Here is a 20,425-nt window from a genome sequence, read left to right as displayed (position 1 = left end):
CTTTTTTTTAATTAAATAACAGCACCAGCAGAAGTCTCACCATAAATTCAATTATACCAGCACAAGTGCTACGGCCTGTTTTGCCAAAGATTTTCCTGCCAAATAGCGCTTGTGCCATGGTAGCTTGGAAGATGATAGTAGCAGGGACAAAGCTTTGGGCACAGTTGCCTACAATAAACCAAGATCAGGGCTTCCCTCTTGCCAAGGAACACTCAGCTAGAACTAGCTTTGTTTTCCACAGCTTAAACACATCTCCTAAAAAGAGCTTCCAAAAGCAGCATGGACCATATTCTCCTTTTACTAGGTGAAAGAGATGCTGTCTGCAGCTTGCAGGTTGGTTTTTATGTAGTTTTAGACAGCCGTGGTTTGTGACTGATCTACGACCTCAGACCCACACTACTGCACAGGCCGTGCACCAGCAGAGCCAGCGCCAGGCTTCAGGAGATTCTCCTCTCTGCTGACCCCTCTGGGGCACCGCAAGGTGCAAAGCCTGCTATCTGGGATCCAAGGACATGCTCACCACTTAAAATTGTGATTTCCTTTAGCTTTAAAACCCTTACAAAAGCCACTAGATGCTATGTTTTTTTTTGTTTGCTTTTGTGGTTTTTTTTTTTGTTTTTTTTTTTTTTTTTAACTGAAGTCATTTTATGATCCTGAAATACAGCTCTGAAAAGAAAGGGCGTATAATGGAAGTGTATTGGCTTAATGAGTTTGATACTTAGCTTAATAGAAAGCCTTGGCAATCATCTCTTTTACCAAAACGTGTAAAAATGTTGACATACTAAAATTAAAAAAGGTAGCATCAATAACCAAAAAAATTTCAACCAGTGTTAATAAAACTCCCTTTAAGTCACAACAGTTTCAACAGGCAAATAGTCCCAATACAGGTATTGTAAAATAATTGACTCCTATCCAAATATTATCAAATCAGTCTAAAAATGACTCATCTACACTGTTGTCATTAAGAACACATTAAGAATTCACTTTGTCATCAGATGCCGATATTGTTGCTCCAGCAAGTGTGGAGTATTAACTGCGATTTAGCAATTAAACAGAGGTTTAAAAAAATTGGTTCATCAATATTAATGCAAAAGATAGTTCCTTACATAGAAGTACTGTGCTTGCCAGACAAGTAAGATAATACTTTAGGTATAAATCAAACAAATTAAAGCAGAATTATACCACAGTTTTCCTTGAAGATTTAGGGCTTGTGTGTTGCTTCTGTCAATGTTTAACAAACTTAAGAAGCAGAACCTTTGGTTCTTTTAGTCAAGTAAAAATATTCTCGTGTAACCACAAAAATACAACTTCCAGAGAAAATGGAATTCCATCAAGAAGTCCACTTTCAATAAAACTGAGGTAGTACTGCTCTTTTATTATGTGTTGTATAAGAGATTTAGATACAAATCATCATCTACCACTCAGTTGACTGACAGGTACAGTAATTTTATAAAACAATCCCAACATTTAGTTTGAAACTCTGAAAAAAAGGAATGATCTGGACTCAAACGCTGAGAGTTAGCTTGAAGTGGGAATTAGCCATATTACAAAAAGCTGTTGCTTATGTTGGAATTTTTTTCTTTTTTTTTTTTTTTTTTTTTTTTTAAAGAGCCTTATTACCAGGGGATTAATGCATTTATAGTTAACACTGCTATTCGTCTTGGTATAAAACCTTAAAATTATTACAGCCTAAAATTTCAACAATGTAAACAGCACTACACACAGTACAAACCTGCCCTGACAGATGTAGTATGAAAAACTTAATCTGGCACTGTATAATTTAGCAATGTTAATTTAACCTAACTAAAAAGATCTACATTGTGCAAGAAATATCAGACTTACTTATACTAATCTGAAGTCTTAAAAGAAACCAAAAATGCTTAACTTGTAGCCAGAGTCAAATATTTCAGGGCAAGAGTAAAAGGAATAACCAAAATTAAGAAAGTGCCTAAAACATGATACAGCATTTTAGAGCCCTTTCAAATACAAGGCAGAAAAAGGTGTAAAGTAGAAAAGATCTGGAGCCTTGGTAATCTCCAGAAACATCCAGAGTTTACATTTCATGAAGGGCAACAGGTTGCTTTTGTCACCACTGCTTAAATGCTGTAAGTCTGTTCTTCTGTACACAGACCCTCTGTGTCTGAAGATGCAATACATTTGGTTTCCTCTTCCTTTTTCCTTCGCTCCATTTCCCACTCCACAAAGGTATCAAAGAGACTCGGCCACGCCTCGTCTTCACTGTAGTTGCTAAGGTCTGGTCCAATCACCTGAGTAAAATTTAAAAACATGTTCCACGTGTCCCGGGAGATTCCCTTGATTCCTGAGGGGTTCTCGACTAGGAAGTGTATCCACTGGTCCAAAATGGGGGGTTTGTTTTGGGTGAAGACTAATTTCCAAAGGGCAATGGCTATTTCCCGATGTAGCGACCTCTGTCCTTCCTCAGAGTCCAGGCCAAACTGAAAGGTGAAACGGTAGAGATCCTTAAATTTATCTTCCTGCTTGGCTTCGTTTAAGAGGCTGGGGAACCTTGCACAAATGCCATCAATGCTGTCCGCATTTATTGCTTTGCAGCCTTCAAAAAACTCCTTCCTATTAAGCAAGAGAAGAGAAATTAGTGCGAACGCCTCTCATGTGCCAAGTGCCTCCCATCTCCGCTCGGATACACCACAGGGAAAGAGTTACCTCAACACACACGGCGGCTGCCAGCAAGGTGGCACAAAACGCTTGGTAACAACAGCTACAGGAAAGAGACGTTCTCAAAAGGCCTCTGCTGGCTCAGAACACATTCACAACACGCACACTGGCCTAGCTGGGCCACCACTAGAGTCTGAAAAACTTTGCTGTGACGGCTTTCTGACTGCTCCATACTACCATACCCAGTGCCTTTCACAGAAAAACAGACAAACCCACAAACACGAAATCTACCACAGAAAAAATGCTGAACGCATTGGAGAACACCATTTGCTCTCTGAGGCACTCCATACAAAACAGCTTGATACCATACCACCTATGCCCAAGTGCCATGCTCTGGATGAGCTGTTTGCAAGGGAAAGAGTAGTTCGGGGGGGCTTTCCTTCAGCGTTTGGTTGCTCTTCTGTGCTGCAGAACAAAAGGGGTGCCAACTGTGGAGGCACATGCTGAGAGAGCACAGCACCACGTAACACAGGCTACAGGGCAACATACAAACTGCTTCAAAAGCAGTGCTTCAGGAAGCCCCCCAGTAAACTGGCTGTGAGGGGTAGGTGGCTAACAGATTTATCCGATGCTCATGTTCAAGCACTGCAGTACAGCGACCAGCCATATTAAATGACACCACGGACTCTGCTGCAGGATGGGCTGGAGGGAAGACAGGAGAGCACAGAGCTCAGATCATGGGACTGCCTTGCCTTCTGTGATGGAACTCAACCTGCACCAGTACCATGGAGCAGGCCACTGAACAAAAGTACCCTCTCACCACTGGCATTGCCATCTCTCCAAGAAAATCAAAACATCAATGAAAACCATGCAGCTGTGCAAAATCATAGCCATTCTTTGCAACTCCTTTACCACATTAGCAGGTACCTGCTCCTTCAGCCCCTAACAAATCCCTGTTGGCATCCCAGAGTAACTCATCTACATGACACACACCCACACCACCTCTGCAGACGCAGGGAAGCTGTGTTCAGACACAGAGGCTCGGTTTAAGGCTCAGAACACCAAAGTAACTTTGAAAGTTATGGCTGAATAAAAATAGTTATTACTCAAAGCACTCTGGATTGACTGATGGGACTGATGGGTAGTCGTGTTGGAGGGGTGCAGGGGATTGCTGCAAAGTTTTAGCTGTTCTGTCACTTCCTATAGCATTCTTGATGCTAGGAGCCTGCTGACTGACAACTTTTTCCAGAACAACAGACAGCTCTTCAAATACCAGTCACTTGCCAGCCACCACAGAAACATTTCTCTGTGCTTTAGGAGAATTAACCTTGGAAAAAGACATTACATGTAACACTGGTTGGGCAAGAATGATTCTTAGCAAGGAGTCTGCTTTACATTCTTCACATAATGATAACACAGTTAGTAGCAATTACTAAGGAATCTCACATTGTTTTAAAGCAAAAATGATTTTCAGTGTCCAATCTTATCATTAAGACCATGGCGGATACAGAAAAACTGGTTTTGTAAGTCGAGAATAAACTAACATCCATTCAGAACACCACTACGCTGTCTGTCATTAGCAGCATAATGTCCAAAAACATTTTCAGCTCTGAAACCCACTGTGAGGGGAAAAGAAGAGGACAACACAAAGCTTTCTTCTTCAGCAGCAGGAATTAATTTGGATCAACATGCACGTGTTAGAAAAAATAACTAAGTGAAGTTAATGAGGCTGTCTCTGACATACAGATGACAGGATATACTTTAACATATGAAAATAATTACAAGTTCTACAAGAACTAACCTTGTAAATTTGCACATGGTAGCAGCCTGGAATTTCCAAGCCAAAACTAGCACTTTAAATTCAGTGGGATCAACGCAGAGGTCATTGCAAAATCGTTCCATTCCTTCTTCCAGTATGGCATCCTCCCGTTCATCCTTGTATCTCCTAAATAACTCTCCAATCCTTTGGAGTGAAGATTCTTCCGCACTGGAAACAGAGTCTTTCTTTGTATCCCCAGGAAACGTTGAAGGCTGGCTAGACTCGACAGCAGTGTCCGCTTTCTTTGTCCCGTTCACAAGAATATCTCCTGAAGACTTCCCACAAGCTGAAGTGTGGTCGTCTTTGTGGACTGCGCTTCTCTTACTGTGCGACTTGCTGCCAGATTCCCTTTCCCCATTTTTGCTGCCAAGGGTGGACGAAGGATTCTTACACTTTGTGACACACTGGCCCATGATGTTGCAAGCCCAGCTTCTAGAGCAGTCCCCTTGCTGTCGGACACCCTCGCAGCTGCTCTTCAACACATTTCACCATGCCATTAGCGGCAGTCAACTAACCTGAAAAACAGTTTCAGAGTGAAATAGCTGCTTCTCCACAAAGAATATTGTAAGTATTAAATGTGGGATAACATTCACCAGTAAGAGACAGACTTCAGGATATTTAAGTTTTGCATACTGAAAAGGAGCAGTGTACGGAAAGTTGGCACATGCTGTAAATTTCAGGCAATTTCAGGCTGCTTCACCTAGAAATCAATGCAGCTCACTCAGTGGTTGCAGTATACTAATGGGCCCTAATAAAGGAAATTCCTAAAATTCTTACTGCAACATAGGTTACAAAGAGGTTGATTCATGTACAGACTTCATCAAGACAGACTACTCTAACCCAGAAATACTCTAAAGGAAATGGTTTTAAAAAAGTATACCCGTGTTTTATTTATAGAATACAAAACACTGAAACAAAGCACTGGGTGGGGGAAACACAGGGACAGCGATGAGACAACCTGACAGACTCGAGCTAGAACTGTACCTTTAGCAAAGCAGCACAAGTTTTTGTTTTGTTTTTAACAGAGTTGGGAATCCAGCTTTTCGTTCTGGAAACACAAAGAACATGCTTGCAGAAAAAAGGTAGCACTTGCTTGGTTTTCAAGTAATTATTCATTGTTTCAGTGGGCTCTTCCCCCAGGTAATGAGACAGACAAGGGGAGGGGGCCTTTTTAATTAAACTGTCCAGACAGGCATATGCACAGATAAATAGTAGTAATTCTAGTTCAGTTTTTAAAATCCAAATTAAAATGCCAAAATGATTTCTTCATACTGTTGTTATAAATCATAATGCTAAAACATTGCATATTTGGAAAAGGTATTTCACCCACGGGGAACAGACTCCAGGTTATCCCCCTAAACCCAAGCAAACTCTCTGACACCATGCTATCAGCACGCAGCCATGCCACAGACAGTCCATTTCTTAGAAACATCAACTCCAGGAAAGAAGTTGCTTATCACAGCCCTCCTTTACCCATTTACTCACATTTCATCTCTGCTGTCAGTTAGGAAAAAGCCTCCAACATAAAATTGGATTTGCTTCGTCTTTTTGTTTATTGCTTCCAGGTTACAGATTAGAACAAGAAAAGAAAAGAGATAAAAACTAAATATAAAGGAAGAAAACAGATGTCTTGACAGTCTTTCTGTATTCTTTCTTGGGGAAAACTCCGCAGAGACTGAACTTTGTATTTAAAGCTGTAAGCCAATCTGGGACAAGAGCGCCAAGAATAGATGAATTCTCCAGAAATTATGACTACAAGCATACATCTTCTCTCAGCCATCATACCTATTTTGGCAAAATGGCACTTAAGCAGTTTCATGACCAAAAAGGATTCCTTTTGTCTGTACAACTCCAACTGTCAAGATGCTGGTTTCAACCACCTGGCTTCCCAGCCCCTCTTTTTTTTTTTTTTTTAATTATTTTTTGAAGTTAATAACCCAAAAGCTACAACTCTATCAAGTAATTTCCTCGTACAACAAACTCTGTAACTGCAAACTAAATCATAGAAATCCCTCAAAAAATCAACAACAAAAAACAACTTACAATGGACTACATGGCTCTCTATAATTTTTTTTTTTTTTTTTTTAAAGTTTTCAAGTATGAATCTGCAGTTTAAACCAATGCTTCTCTTAGAATAGCTACACTCGTACAGTCTACACTACTTGTTTTATTGACAGCATCCAAGTCAGTGTCACAGGCTTCACTCAATCCACAGGTATAATCTGAAGTCACTTTGCAGAGAGCATGGAAATGGGAAGAAGGGAGGGAAAAAAAACAGAGCAACAGAGGGCAGAACTGGGGAAGAAGTATGCATTTTCCTAACCTGACATTAGAAATCTACTTTAAAAAAAAAGTCATTTAACAACTCTGCAATTGCAGAAAATCACTTTGAATTTATTTTTTTTAAAGCAACAGGTAGAAACAGACACCTGGCACATGCTCTCATAAACTTGCTTTAAAGATGAACTTTGTAACACGATTTTTATAGGCAAATAAAGTTCAATCTAACTTAGTCGAGAATAATTTCTTATTCATTTGTATTCATATGATTCATTAAAACATGCATGTTCACCTAACCCATAAGAATTTCCCAGTTCCTCAGCATTTCGCAACTCTATGAGTTGCGGAGCGCAGCCTGGCACTGGTTCCTTGCTATCATTATGTCTGAGGAACATTGCCTTCTTCAGTCTGCACCAGTCATTTCTTCATTACACCAAAACAAAATAGGATATTATTAGGCATATCAGCCTTCCTTCTTTTTTCTTTAAATTAATCAGCATTCAAGTGCTAAGTATACACTAACTCTTGCTCTTCCATCAGCTTCTCAAAGGCAACTGGCACTAATTTGGCTAAGTTTTTCTTTAAAGTGCAGCCTGCAAGTAAAAAAATTGATTAAAAAAATCTAAAAAGTAGCTATAGAGCTTAAAGCAGAGTTTACACAGTTTATGAAATTTTCTGGTCAGATATAACAGCAATCGCTAGCTGTTGTGGATTAGGAACAGCTTTTCCCTATGGGCAGGTTAAAGAAGAGCTGCCTATTAATAAATGGTACTTTCTTCTAAAGCAGCTGGTAGATGTCAAATCGCATGCAGCACAATGGGTAGATTAAGCCAATTCACTTTAGTAATCCAGATTTAAATCTGAAAAAAGAAAAACCGTTTGCAAAACTAACTTACAAGCTCTGTCCACACACTTGCCTAACAAAAGTGATTCATGCTGCCACGCTTCCTAACAACAGCTTGTATTAATAACAATAATCTAACATTAAAATCTACTAAGTGACACCATCAGCATGATGAAACAGGAGTTTTGCTGTCATTTGCTGCCATGAGAAGACAGAGGGGAGGTCAGCCAGCATTAACACCCATACTTGAGGAAGTGTCCTCATTGCTCTTTCTGAAACCCACTGGAGAATACAATAACATGAACTCAGGGACTGCGAGTTAAGCAAGTCCCCTGCAGTGCACCCTTCTAAACAGACAAGTTTCCTATACCCCAGCATACCTGCCTTACAGAGGCTGCTGCTGCTCCTGAGCTGCCACTGTCAGAGCCCTGCTAGCATCGCTCTTTCTTGAAGTGATGGAGATTCTCCCTTCCTCTGCCTGACTGAGATTTACACAGCACAATCCTGCTCATCAAACACACCAGAAGAAACTCAAGTACAGTTGCTGCAATTCCTCAGTTTTCTACTACCTGAAACTTGATGCCATGTGCCATGTGTACTTTGAAGCACTCCACACCCAAAATAGCAAAAACAGCTAAAAAAAAGTCACGGTGCATCCGCTGGCACTTTGTCAAATTATCTGGATTTGTAAGAGACAAGTCTTTTGGCACTCCATCAGTTACCCTTTTATAAAATGCTTTCGCTGTGCTGGATCCACTTCACTTACTAGTCACCTCCGCTTCCTACATGACTCAGGTTTCAAGCCATGAAAGCAGTAAGAGCCTCGGAAGGAGATAGAAACAAGTGGGAGAACTCAAACCTTTTGTTAAGGAAGGATGGAGAAAGGATCTGATTGCAGCATCGGGAGCTGCACGGAACTCAGTGTTCAACAAGCATTTAAAAAAAAAAAAAAAAAGCACTTTCCTGAAAGTGAACAGAGCTACTCATTTAACTGTAGAGCAAAGCAAATGTCACGTCTAGGTCACACCGATTATGCTGAAGTTAGCACAAGGACGTGCAGACATATTTCTCCCAGCTGGATTGGGAACTTCAAGTATAAAGTTCTTTTGTTATGTGATACAAAGGTTATACTGGACTGGTGGCAAAGCACCAATTCCCAAAACAATCAGTTCTTAAGAGCAAAATTACTGTAACATGCTTATACAACTTGTCAGTGAGACAAAAAAAGGCAGCACTGACTGGCAGTTTTGCCATTCTCATAATAAAGATCAAAATCCAGGGCTAGCACTGGAACACACTCAGTGCTACAGGATGCAGTACTCCCAGAGAAGTCTGGTTACTCAGACAAGTATTGAGTAATAACCTACAGTAAATATGAATCACCGAGATGCCCATGAGGCCATCTTCCCCAGAACAGGAACTGCTAAGCAGAGATCAACAATTATGTTCTCTATTCCTTTCTAGAAGGGAGTAAGCAACTGGAAACACAGGAAGACTAGTGCTGGTAACTGCCGCCAGCTAAAGGAAAGCCACCCTCCGAGAACAAAGGGTATGTACAACTGTATCACCCAACACATTAAACACAAAATCTAGAGAAGATGGGAGAGACCTTGCTAATGCTTGGGTTGTTTGTTTTTGTTCTTTTTTTCTTTCTTTTTCTTTTTTCAAGTGCTGCAAAGCAATTGGTTTTTATCCAGTGTTTTGAAGTGTCCAGATCAGACGTAACCCAAAGTGTGAAGGGAGCACAACAAAGTGACTCAGTACCAACCCTGTCACACGCAGCACGCCGTGGCTCAACTGAAAACACCAGAACTGCAGTGGGGGAGAGTTAGCAGAAGTGAAAATGTGAAGGGGATATTTAAGTTACACAGTATTTTTCTTCAATGACTAACATTATTGTAGTAATAGAAATTATCGGTTATGTCCAGAGAATAACAAAACACAGCCAAGCATTATGCTGTTTAATACAGGGTTGCATCACAAGGTATTTACAACAAGTTTCAAGAAGTATAAAGTATCAAGAAGCAGGAAAAAAAACATACATTCAAGAAGACTTCAAAGACAGGATTATGAAACTGCATAACAAACGGGGACACAGCTCAGCCACACATTAAATCCCTTCCCAAGTAGGGTTTCAGTAGCTAAGGCAAAGACATTTGCCAGAGTTTAACCAAGCCTCAACTTTTTGCAAACAATCAGGCAGAGCCTATAAGAGTTTCACAGAATTTCACTGTGTGTTATTTACCTTTTGTGGGCAAGGAGGCATGACTTCTAAAATAGCAGAGCGTAGGGAACGATATCATGGGTGCCCCATCTTTCTCCAGCTCTGAATAGACACACAAAGCTTTCCATAGGGGAGGCACAAGAGGATCATTGCAACTGCTGAACCAGAAGCAATCGCTGTTCTAACAGTTGATGCTGTGCCAGTGACCTTGTAAGCAAACATCTACTTACATAGCTTCAGCTACACAGGGAATCATTCCACTAGCTTTTGCAGCCTCCTTCAGGTTCCCTGGGTTCCACATGGAACACTGTAAAAACAAAAGGACCGCACAAGTCTTTACATTCAGAAGAGACTACAAAAATCATAAAAGACACCAAATTGCTCAGTAGTGACTATGCATTCACTAAAACCTTGTAGAGCCCAATTCCGTTTGTTAAGAGAGTCGTTTTACAAAACCACCTCACTTTTGGACTTACTAAGTAACATTAATGCTGCTATGTGTTATTACTGAAAGCACAGATCAGGTACAGAATATAACGGACAAGTTCAAATGTTTGTTAAAAGCAAACACACACTTCCGGACAGCTTTATGGCTTTCAGCAGGGCAGAGTTAATTCCTCATTTCGTGCGCTCATGGCAAACCAGAGGCCATGCTATCACTGCATGTTAGCTCAGTGGCTGTTTAATCTGGGAATGCCAGACAGCTGCTACCTAGCAAAGCATGATTTGGGTCTAGAAAGTAACTCTCTTTTCATTCTCTAGCGCGTTCTTTTCCATGTTTGTTTTCCCATGTTCAGTCCAGTTGGCTCAGCTTCACTTCTCTGAAGTTCCCAGCTCTGCTAATATAAGTAAGAAGCTCTGAAGAGATGACGACAGACAAAGGTATGTCTGGTTTGTACAGCATGGGCTACAACCACAGCACTTTGACAACACTTCTGTTTGTACCTGACCAAGGAAAAAAAAATAAAACCAAGAAAGCTACAGCAAAGCTCCTCTGCTCAGTCACACTACCACCAAAAGGCTTGTTTTTACAGCCCTCAGTACATCTAGGGAGCAGGCAGGTGATCAAAAGCTGCAATTCTGCACGCTGACTTTTTACATGAGACCTACTTCCTAGCAAACGAGGGAGAACATTAGCAGCTTCAGTGACTTCCTCAGTGCAGAGCAAGGAATGGGTGGAGAAAGTCAGCCACAGGACAGGTTCTTATTGCACGTGCCATTCCCCAGATAAACTGAGTTCTCCCCAAGCTCAAGTCCTATAGGCAGATATGACAAGAGAGCAAACAAGAATAAAACCTAGTTGAGATCAAGGCTATTATAAAAGGGGCAAGCCATGGATCCCAAAAGCTTTGAGAGCAGCAGGAATGGCAGGGTGGTACTTCTGGCTGTAATACACACCGCAGAGCAGAAACACACCTCGATGAATCCTTATTAGACTGTCTTTGAGGCTGGCATTCCAAACAGCCCATTCCCTGTGGGTTCACACCCCCTGCCTCCGAACCCCCCCGCATACCAGCAGCAGCCCCCAGCTCTTTCAGACCACACTCCTCCCAAAGAGGCCACCCCGCGCAACACAAGTACCAACTCAGGTTTCTGTGTGAATGCAGCTTCCCACAAACCCCGAGTTTAATGAAACTCTACATCTGGCACCTCTCTGTTAATACTTTTTTGGCCTCCTGCAACTAAATAATTCCTTTTATAAATCACCTGGGGAGCAAAGGAGAGACAGGCAGAACAGGGCACCATGCAGCCTCCTTCCCCAGGGGCCTGCCGAGAGGCAGCATCTCCCACTTCTCATTTTAAAGCAGCATCGCCATGGTAACTTCATGCAACAAACTAACTGCTCCTCAAACAGATCGGTATTTCTCTGGAAGACGCCTCTGACCCACCAATTCCACATTTCCAGCAGACTACAGCCCTTACTGGAAGCCGACGCGTACTGCAGGTTCGAAGGCAGCTGAAGCTGATGGAGTTCAGCCCCACTCCGCGAGAGCCAAACGTTTCCCAGGTTGTTTGAAGTAGTTTCCACGTTGGCTGACCTGTAGATACACAGTCAAGAGCCAGGAATTTTAACATCTGCCAGAACTGCCAGCCACAATTCTTCCTGTTGTTATAATTTTTATTCTACCAAGCTGTCCATTTCACTTTATTTTTTTTTTTAATACAAGCAGCAAGCCTAAACTTCTGTGACAACACAATTACAGGGCGTGGAATAAAAAGTTAGCACGAGTTCGTTAAAAACACACAACTAGCTCTTCAAGGCTGTATTTAAAGGTCAGTACAGCGATGCTGTGACTGACTCCAGCCTAAGTCATGCGAGATGAATGCAGTGGGGCGGGGAGCAGCATCACCACTCTCCTGCACGGGTCTGAGCTTGGTGCTTGGGTGAGGCTCCTGAGGCAGGGCTCGGTGCTGCAGTCACACAGCATCTCCCCTGGCTGGCACGAGACAAGAATTAGGCTACAGCAACTCAAACAGCCTCCCTCGTTCGTTACCAACCCCGTGCAGCAATCCACTGGGACAGTGAGCAAGCCCTCAGTGTCCCCAGGACCCTTGTTTGGCTGCCCTGCCTTCCTCCTGCACCTGAGCCTGGCTCCCCGCTGTGAGCTGCGCTCTCCTGAGCACCAGCACCCAGAGGATCGCGCTACAGAAACGCCGCAGTCCCAAGGCTGCTGGTGCCTCAACACTGGTCTTCAGCTGCTTTTCAAGGAGTAAGAGCTGGTAGTGAGCTTGCTCAACGCAAAGTTCTTTGTTTTTTTTTTCCATGTGGAATCAGTGAAGAATTAGCAATATTGTCTCCTTCTTTGGCAGGATCAATTTTGCACATGTCCTGCACTGATGCACTTGGTGCGTAAACATGAAATTATGAACAAAGCTTCTACCAAATCCATCACAGTATGGGAACTGCTCTTTCCAATCCATAGCCTGCAGTGAAACTACCTCAGCCCGAGCACCCCGACACAGGCACGATGGACACGTGATGGTTTTTCAGAAGCCCCGAACTCCCCTCACCACATCCCTAAACGAGCAGCGCACCAGCATGAGGCTGTAGCACATCTGCTCTGCATCTCTGCTGCAGAAGGACCTCCATGCAAAACTACTCAAGAGGAAGTCTAAAAGCAAGAAAGTCCCACTGCAACTAGTTAAAAAAAAAAAGAATTGAGAGTTTGTCAGGCTTCCTGCAGCTCCAGCACCTGTCAGTGAGCTAGAGCCAGGTTATGGATCGGGAGGAATCCTGATGGGAACGCTGCTGACCTGTCCCAAATCAGGTTAACAAACCATTTCTGGTATGCCTTGCTTTTGGCTTTCGAGTCAAAGCACAGTATTTAGAAATGTGATCAGACTGGACAAGGTTTGCCTCTGCAAGCCACACGTGTATCAGAGCAAAAGGCACGCACACAGGCATAGGGACCACACAGAGTTCTGGCTGCCACCTGGCAGAGGGCTAAACGGCAGTCAAGGGCCAGCTCTCAGCGCCAAGAGCCAGAGCTCCCAGCAAGCCTCCAAAGTCAGCCTTGGGCAAGCCCTACAGCACCCAGAATGCAGGCCAGAACCCCTTAAACAACCACACCTCAACCTCGTGCGCTGTCACTTCACATCCAGCCCCAAGACATCACCGGAGATCCTTCTGTTCAAGATTGAGCAGAAGAAACCAGCTCTCTGCTCTCTTTAGGAGCACCCTGCTAAGACACAGGGCATAAAAACATTTCATGTTCACAATGGGGAAAAGAAAAGCCTGAAAACACTGGGACAGATGTTTCAGATCTGTAGCTCGCTGTGTGCAGCTAATTGTATGAGGTTAGCTTAAGAAAAAATGAATAATAATGTGAGAAGTGATAGGGAAAGAGAAGGGGAAGGTACTTCACCACGTTTGCTTGCAGAAGACATTCTTTAAACAGCTTTTAAAGCACATGTGCATCATGCTTAAATCCCTCCCTTTCTTTTACATTCTCTAACCACTCAATACCTTTCATGATGATTATTTTTCATTTTCTTCCACTTAGCGCCATTAAAAAGTTTTAAATCCTTTCCTATTACGTGCTTCATCCTATTTTATTAGGTGGGTGGAATGATTTGTTAGGATTATTATATTTTCACAGAGCAAACCCAAGTCCAGTTAGTTAAATAGTGCATAATCTTGGAAGGGTGCCTCCAGGTGCTTCTGCAATGTAAATAAGTTAATGAACTAATTTACAGAGCAGCAGTACTTGTTTTTAGGAGCCTATTTAGGCTATGAGCAAGACAACACGCAGTGGGGAAGTTGAGACAAAGGATGTAGCCACTTGAGGCGACACCACCAACTTTCAGGAAAGATGAACCCAGAGCAGATTCCATCCAACTTCCCACCTAGTACAAACTTTACATACTTCTACACAAGCAAACTCATTTATTCTGCTGCAAGTAACTCAAACCTGGGGAGTTTGAATCTACCAATTTCAAAAACCAAAAGATTGAGTCACTGAGCTGTTCATATCCATCTACTGAAACCCGTCAACCTCCCCTCGCTTCCTTGCCAAAAATCCATACAACTTCCAAAGTCCAGCACTTGCAAGGAAAGCAAATCATCATTTAATGACTTTTTTTTTCCTTTAACATGTAAAATACTGTATAACAATATTCCTTCCTCATTTTTCTAGGGTTCACCGTAACTTTTGCACAGCATGACAGACCTTTACCACTTCGATGTGTATTATGAATGAAGCAGCACACGCCAGGGCAGGAGCTCCTTTGTGCTCAGACACAGCCAGCTCACCTCACTACAGCAAAGCTGCAGCTTAGGGAACCAACAGAAACCGTGATCCTCAGATATCTGACACAGATGCATCGCACTGTAAACATCTGAGAGTTACTGTGGTACAAATATTTACTTTATTCTGCCTCAGTCAATTCTGTAAATTACAGAAATCTGTGACTGTCCTGAAGCCAAACCAGAATAACTTTGAGAAACCACCTCAGTCTACAATGCACTCTGCAATGGAAAAATATTTTCTTTTGAACTGAGTTCAGTGTGTGTGGATTTTCTTTTGCTCCAAGTTTGGCTGGCAGACTTCATCTTGAAGCAGCTGAGGTACCTCCACATGGCATGTTGAGCGAATGTAATTCGTGTAGCTAATCAGTGACTCCTGTAACAATGAGATATGCTTAAAAGTGATGTAGCAAGTCAGTAGCTTTCTATTTCTTACTGCTCACAACAACAAAGAAAACTACATGAACCACACACAAGCAGAAAGCCCTCCTAGCAGCTCTGATCAGCAGTGTCCCACCTCCAGCACGTCTGAAGGCGGCCGTGAGAACCTCGAACCACACACCCACCCACCAGGCCAGAGAAGGGACAGGCCCAGAGACGAGAGCCAGACCATCTCCTGAGGTCACTTCTGGCATCAGATGCTCACAAGACGTTTACAGAAGCCCTGCTAGCCTTCTTGGTAAAGCGTAATGTAGCTTACGGGCTGCCAGCCAGAAGAATCACTCATTTCATACAGCTGTGTAGGAACTTCATGACCAGCCGACCATGTAAATATTGGAATAATATTTAAGTTACGTACAAAGAATTGCGCTAAGTGAAAGGCCTAAAGCAAACTGAAATCTAAAAGCATTTTAAGAGCATGTGCTTGGATTTTTAAAACTCCAGCTGCAGTTTTTAAAGCAAAAAATACACAAAGCCACCTGCAGAGACCTTAGTTCTTTCTACTGATTTCCTTATTACAGGGCACTTCACACTGTACAAAGGATGCAGCACTATTTAGATGCTAACTGTATCAACAGCTTCAAAGGAGATCCTTTGAATACTTCAACTTGGTCATCAGTAACAAAGACTCTCAGCTCTTCTTTTCGAGCCCAGTGGCAGCTTTGACCAACACACTTTTGAAATAAATTTTGACTTACCCTTGATTTCACTCAATAACAATTTATTTAAGAAAATTGTCAAGGTGTGCAGGTATCTATCCCTGTGTCTTTTAAGAAATATAATCACTAACTCCAGGCCCAGGCAACCGTGCCTGAAGCTGGTATACTTCACAGATCAGACCCTTGGCATTTTTAGACCACCCATTTAAGCGCAGAGTACTTGAGGATCTCTGCACAGACTCATTTGTACTGAAAATACTGAACAGTCAGCATATGACCAAGTTCGAGGACATTTGGATTTATGAGTCTATTACTAAGCTACACACGCCTCCTATATCCATTAGGTGCTAGGATGATTTTCTCCCTCTCACTTTAAAACAAAAGACTGACAGCATTAGATGTTTCAAAACTGCAAAAGGAGAAGCTGTGTTACACTAAAAAAATTCAGAGTAAGAAATGAAAACTGTCACTTGCTGCTACTACTTGGATGCAAAAATAAGACTGGCATTTTTCAGGAGCACAAAAATCCTTTTGGTTTAAAAAAAAAACACAGACACTAAGTAGGAAAAGTGAGACAACAAATAACTACGACTGTCATACCGTCTTCAGCAGCCTGACTTTTTGGGAATAAAAAGCTGTGACAGAAGGTCAGTAACAGCATTCTCACATTTTGCTAAGTAAGTTTTGTCTTTCACAAAACAGATGTCACAGACAGAACAGCATTTATAACTATTCTTTCTGAGACACCAGAAGATTATCACAGCTCGTTCTGTTTACTGGCATCCTGCCTTACCACCTATGTCTTTGTTAGTTTCTCTACAGTACTCCTACCTCTGTGAAAGAGTTCTTTAATACAACTAAGTCATCCCCTAACCATCGCTCTTCACGTAGAGAAGCATTAAAATTAAATAAAAGCCTGATCCTCTCCTTCCTTCATTTGATGGGAGAGCTGTCCCCCCAGACAGGGATAAAATGCGCACGAACCAAGTCTAAGCAGCCTTGTTCTCGCATTACCTTTTGGGCACGAAGCTTTCATTCACCTTTTCCCCCTGTATTTCCTCTGGTCTGGTTAACCCTGAGATCAGAACATAGAAGCATCACACCACAGCTACCTGTGGCAGTGAGAAGCTCCTTATGTCATCACGAAGAACACGGCACTAGGGTAGGGCAAAGGGAGCTCCCCTCTGGTTTGCCAACCCCCAGCACCCCGGGGTGCTCCAGCAGCTCACCAACAGACAGTTACCGACCGCTGAGCAGCTCCTCAAAACCTTCTCATGCAAGGGGGAGGCTGAGGTGGAAGCAAACGATGCGAGCACGTCCGCAAGCCTTGGGTTTTCTGATCATTCCCTGGGAGGGCTTCAACCCAGATCTGTAATTACCAGACTCAAACTACAGCTTAAAAAAAAAAAAAAAAAAATAGCTGACTGAGCCAAGCGCTTCACACAACGTGCTTGAGACTGCTTCTGGACTGATGGTACAGAAGACACCAAGACAGCCGGCACAGACAGCTTACGAGTGTCCTGTGTTTACAGGCAGTAAATTGCAGGTGGCTCTTTACCAGAAAGGCAACATTTGCTAATGCAAGTCGCCATGAAATTACCATTGTTTCGAGTCGAGCTACTATGTCATTACTGCTGAGTAAGTTAGAGTCAAGCATACAATTAATCCATGTCACCACCACAGATAATCTGCAAAACATTAGAGCCATTTAATCTAGTATTTTTAAAAGAAGGAAGAGGGAAGAGACAAAAGGAATTATTAGACTTCCAGTAACCACAAGACAAAGCCTATTAGTCAGAGGCCAATAAAGGAAAGGAAGCCAGTGAGATAAGAGGCAGACCCCTAGGGAGAAAGAGCCAGAGAGAAGGAGCCCAGCCAGGGAATTCTGCTGAAGGCTGTTAAAGGGTTCCCCCTTATCTCGTGACTAGCGAGTCCCTCAAGTGTTTACAGATTGTGCTTTCAGTCTCCAAAAGTTCTGGCTGGCAACCTTCAGCTCCTCTTTTATTTTTAAGGATGAGGATGAAAGAAAGCACTGTTTTCCTGACACCCCACACCTCTAATTTTACAGTCTCTTCTTACTCAGAGTTTTCCTGTTCCCTTCGTTACTACAGACTCCTGCGCCTAATGGAATAATGACATTGTTCCTGTGCTTCGAAAGTTCTCACAAACAGCCAAAACAACAGGATGATGGGTTTTACAGAGCCCTGAGGCTCTACATTAATTACACCGATGGACACTTCCCCATGCCCAGGAAAGAAAAGAGAGTGCCACAGCATGGGACAGTTCTGAGCAGTACTGGGGTACTCAAACTCCTGCAGATCACAAATGTGCATCTGCTTATACCAAGCCCCCCTACCATCATTTTCTGCCACGAGGAAATGCAAGTTTACACAGCTCAGAGTGTTGGAGTAGTCATGTCCATCTCTCATTCCTCCACCTCATTTCTGTCTACTTGATACTCCCCTGCCCCAGTACACATCCACACAACATACACGATTTTCTTCCCAGTCGTTAAGGTGAACCAAAGGACCGAGCAGAACAGACCCTCCCCCTCAACCACACACAATTTGTCAGAACAAGTCCCTTTGTCTTAGAAGTCCACCAAATGCTCTGGCAGCCTCTCTTCCTCAGTACACACTTCTATAACTAAATTAAAGCCTTCCAAAAGAGCTGTTCTGGGTTTTGATGCAAAATCAGCCTTAATTCACTAAATCATCTTTTTCTTTCATGTTATTTAATGCTAAATAGAAGCAAGATGTAATTAAAATGAATTTCCAAGATCAACAAATTATAAGAAGTGCTGACACAAATTGGCTACAATTTACTATGAACGTGACAGTGTCTGACTCCAAAATAAAGCAAGAAATCTTGCAGAGAAGATACCTAACTCAGCCTCAAAAGAGATTACAGATCACATTGCAGGTTATCAGTCTCAAGCTGAAAGCAGTTTCAAAAACATCACGTTGAGCAGTCAAGCAGTATCACAGCTGTAAGTTTCCCCCATTACGAGTCCTGCAAAATTGTTTAAGGATGATAACCATTCATGTCCCCATAGAACTCGCTATTAGGAAATAATCAGGATTTTAGAAATCATTACAAGAGCTGATATTTGCAGTAAGGCTGTAAAGCCAGTTATACTAATCTGAACTAATTCAACACAGATCACAAGCTCTCCTTTTTCTGCTGATCTGCAGAAAATCTTTGCTTTAAGCTTCAGGCTGCCTGTCACATAAAGGACTGTGAAGGTTTTCCACAGACCATTAGGTAACGCCTGTGCAGGGAAGGTACAAGATTTTAAAGACAAGCTACAGAATAGACAAGGACGTGAAGGCACATCTCCCTGCTTTCACACACAGCATTAATCACGGGACCATTTCCTCTTCTGAAGAGTATCTTACACCAGGAGAGCACGCAGCAGACTTCAGATGTGCCCAAGGAAACACCAGCACTCAGACCTCCTCTCTGCCCACTGCAAGCCCAGCTGAAACACTAATACCTTAGTCACACATTAACTGCTTGACAAAGAGGCTCTCACACAGATAATCAGAATGTGTTTAGAAGAGATATCTTCTGATCATCTGTTCTCCCAGAAAAGACAGAGCGCGCAACAAACCTCCAACAGCCACTGAGGCCTGTCAGCAGCTTTTGGAAAGGTTCAGTCAGCTCTGTGCTTTTTGTCTGTGCCACTACAGCCCTTCAGAGCACTGACACCATTACCCCATCAGTTATTCTGCGGATGTCACCATTTAAAAAGAAGTTACCAGCTGTGGATCAATGTATATTGGAGTACTTGGCATCAGGCTCTTCAGTTATCGACACCAGCAGCATTAACTCCATAACGGATGCTCAGGAGACGACCCAGCGACCATGGCTCTGACAGGACCGGCACATCCCTTCAACCAACGTTGCTTCAAGCCCTGACCACGCAAGAGTTGTGGCAGGCGGGCTGTGAGCCTCAGCACAGCCCCGCAGAGTGAGTGGCCCGAGCCAGCCCTCCCAGGCAGGAGGAGCAGGCGGGGAGCGAGGCACGCTCCGGAGAGGGAGCAAAAGCCGAAACGAGGGAAATAAAAACCGAGCGCTGCCCGGGCAGCCGGCTCCTCCGCGGCCCGCTCCTTCTGCCTTTCATCCCCCCGCCGCCCAGCACCTCAGGGGCCTCACGGACCGCCCGCACAAAGCCGGGCAGGGCCGCCCCGTGCCCGGCCGCCCCGCGCCTCACCCCCCCCACCTCCCTCAGCCCCCTCAGGCCTGGGCCCGGCCGGTCCGAAGCGCTCGGGACGGGGCCGCTCCGCGCTGGGGCTGCGAGCCCCGGGGCTGCGGGACGCCCCAGCGGCAGGGGCAGGCGGCCGGGGGGAGCCCCCTCAGCGCCCGAGCGGGGCCGAGGGGCGGCGCGGAGCCCTCCGGAGGCCCCCGGTCCCGGCACCCCCCCCCCCCACTCCCCCGGCGGTGCCGCCGCTCCCTCACTCACCGCCGCGCTCCCGGCGAGGCGGCCGGCCTCCCCCCCCCTCCCCGCATCACTTCCGGGAGGCGAGCAGTCAGCTGGCGGCGCGGCGCGACGTAAGGCTGCGTGCCCGACGCCGCACGCACGGTGAGGGCAGGGAGGGCGAGGCGCAGCCCACCGCCGGAGCGCCGCGGGGGTGGAGAGGGGCCGAGCCGCCGCGGGGAGGGTGCGGAGAGGGGTGGCGGAGAGCCGAGGCGTGGAGGTAAAGGGAGGGGGAAAAGGGGGGAAGGAGGCGCGGGGGAGAAGGCGGAGGGGAGGGGGAAAGGGGAGATTTGGGGT

General features: G+C 44.1%; 2 protein-coding genes across 23 annotated transcripts in view; one reads left to right on the top strand and one right to left on the bottom strand.

Annotated features, from left to right (window-relative positions):
- Positions 1-1,355: 1,355 nt before the first annotated feature.
- DCUN1D3 (defective in cullin neddylation 1 domain containing 3) lies at positions 1,356-20,326 on the bottom strand. 19 transcript variants are annotated; one of them, XM_084536712.1, is made up of 8 exons: positions 20,114-20,231; positions 11,725-11,840; positions 10,032-10,108; positions 9,823-9,903; positions 5,939-6,011; positions 5,438-5,501; positions 4,436-4,968; positions 1,356-2,589 (listed from the first exon to the last, which is right to left on the bottom strand). In XM_084536712.1, the coding sequence occupies exons 7-8, from the start codon at positions 4,864-4,866 to the stop codon at positions 2,097-2,099; spliced, it is 924 nt and encodes a 307-aa protein (XP_084392838.1). In that variant the 5' UTR covers positions 4,867-4,968; positions 5,438-5,501; positions 5,939-6,011; positions 9,823-9,903; positions 10,032-10,108; positions 11,725-11,840; positions 20,114-20,231; the 3' UTR covers positions 1,356-2,096. The 19 variants fall into 19 exon arrangements, with proteins under 19 accessions (XP_084392838.1, XP_084392848.1, XP_084392845.1 ...); XM_084536722.1 differs by lacking the exons at positions 5,438-5,501; positions 5,939-6,011 and having other exon boundaries at positions 9,823-9,921; positions 11,691-11,840; XM_084536719.1 differs by lacking the exons at positions 5,438-5,501; positions 5,939-6,011 and having other exon boundaries at positions 11,691-11,840.
- The window catches only part of LYRM1 (LYR motif containing 1), a 13,567-nt gene continuing 13,249 nt past the window's right edge, over positions 20,108-20,425 (top strand). For 3 of the 4 annotated variants that reach the window (XM_084536732.1, XM_084536731.1, XM_084536729.1), the window contains exon 1: positions 20,223-20,348. The gene's annotated coding sequence lies outside the window, so the exon portion shown is untranslated. Of the gene's footprint in view, positions 20,349-20,425 lie in introns of all 4 variants that reach the window. The other variant, XM_084536730.1, reaches the window with a different exon arrangement.

The sequence above is a fragment of the Aythya ferina genome (genome assembly GCF_964211825.1).
Source record: "Aythya ferina genome assembly, chromosome: 15".
Taxonomy (NCBI): Eukaryota; Metazoa; Chordata; class Aves; order Anseriformes; family Anatidae; genus Aythya; species Aythya ferina.
This window is presented reverse-complemented; position numbering and strand designations above follow the sequence as displayed.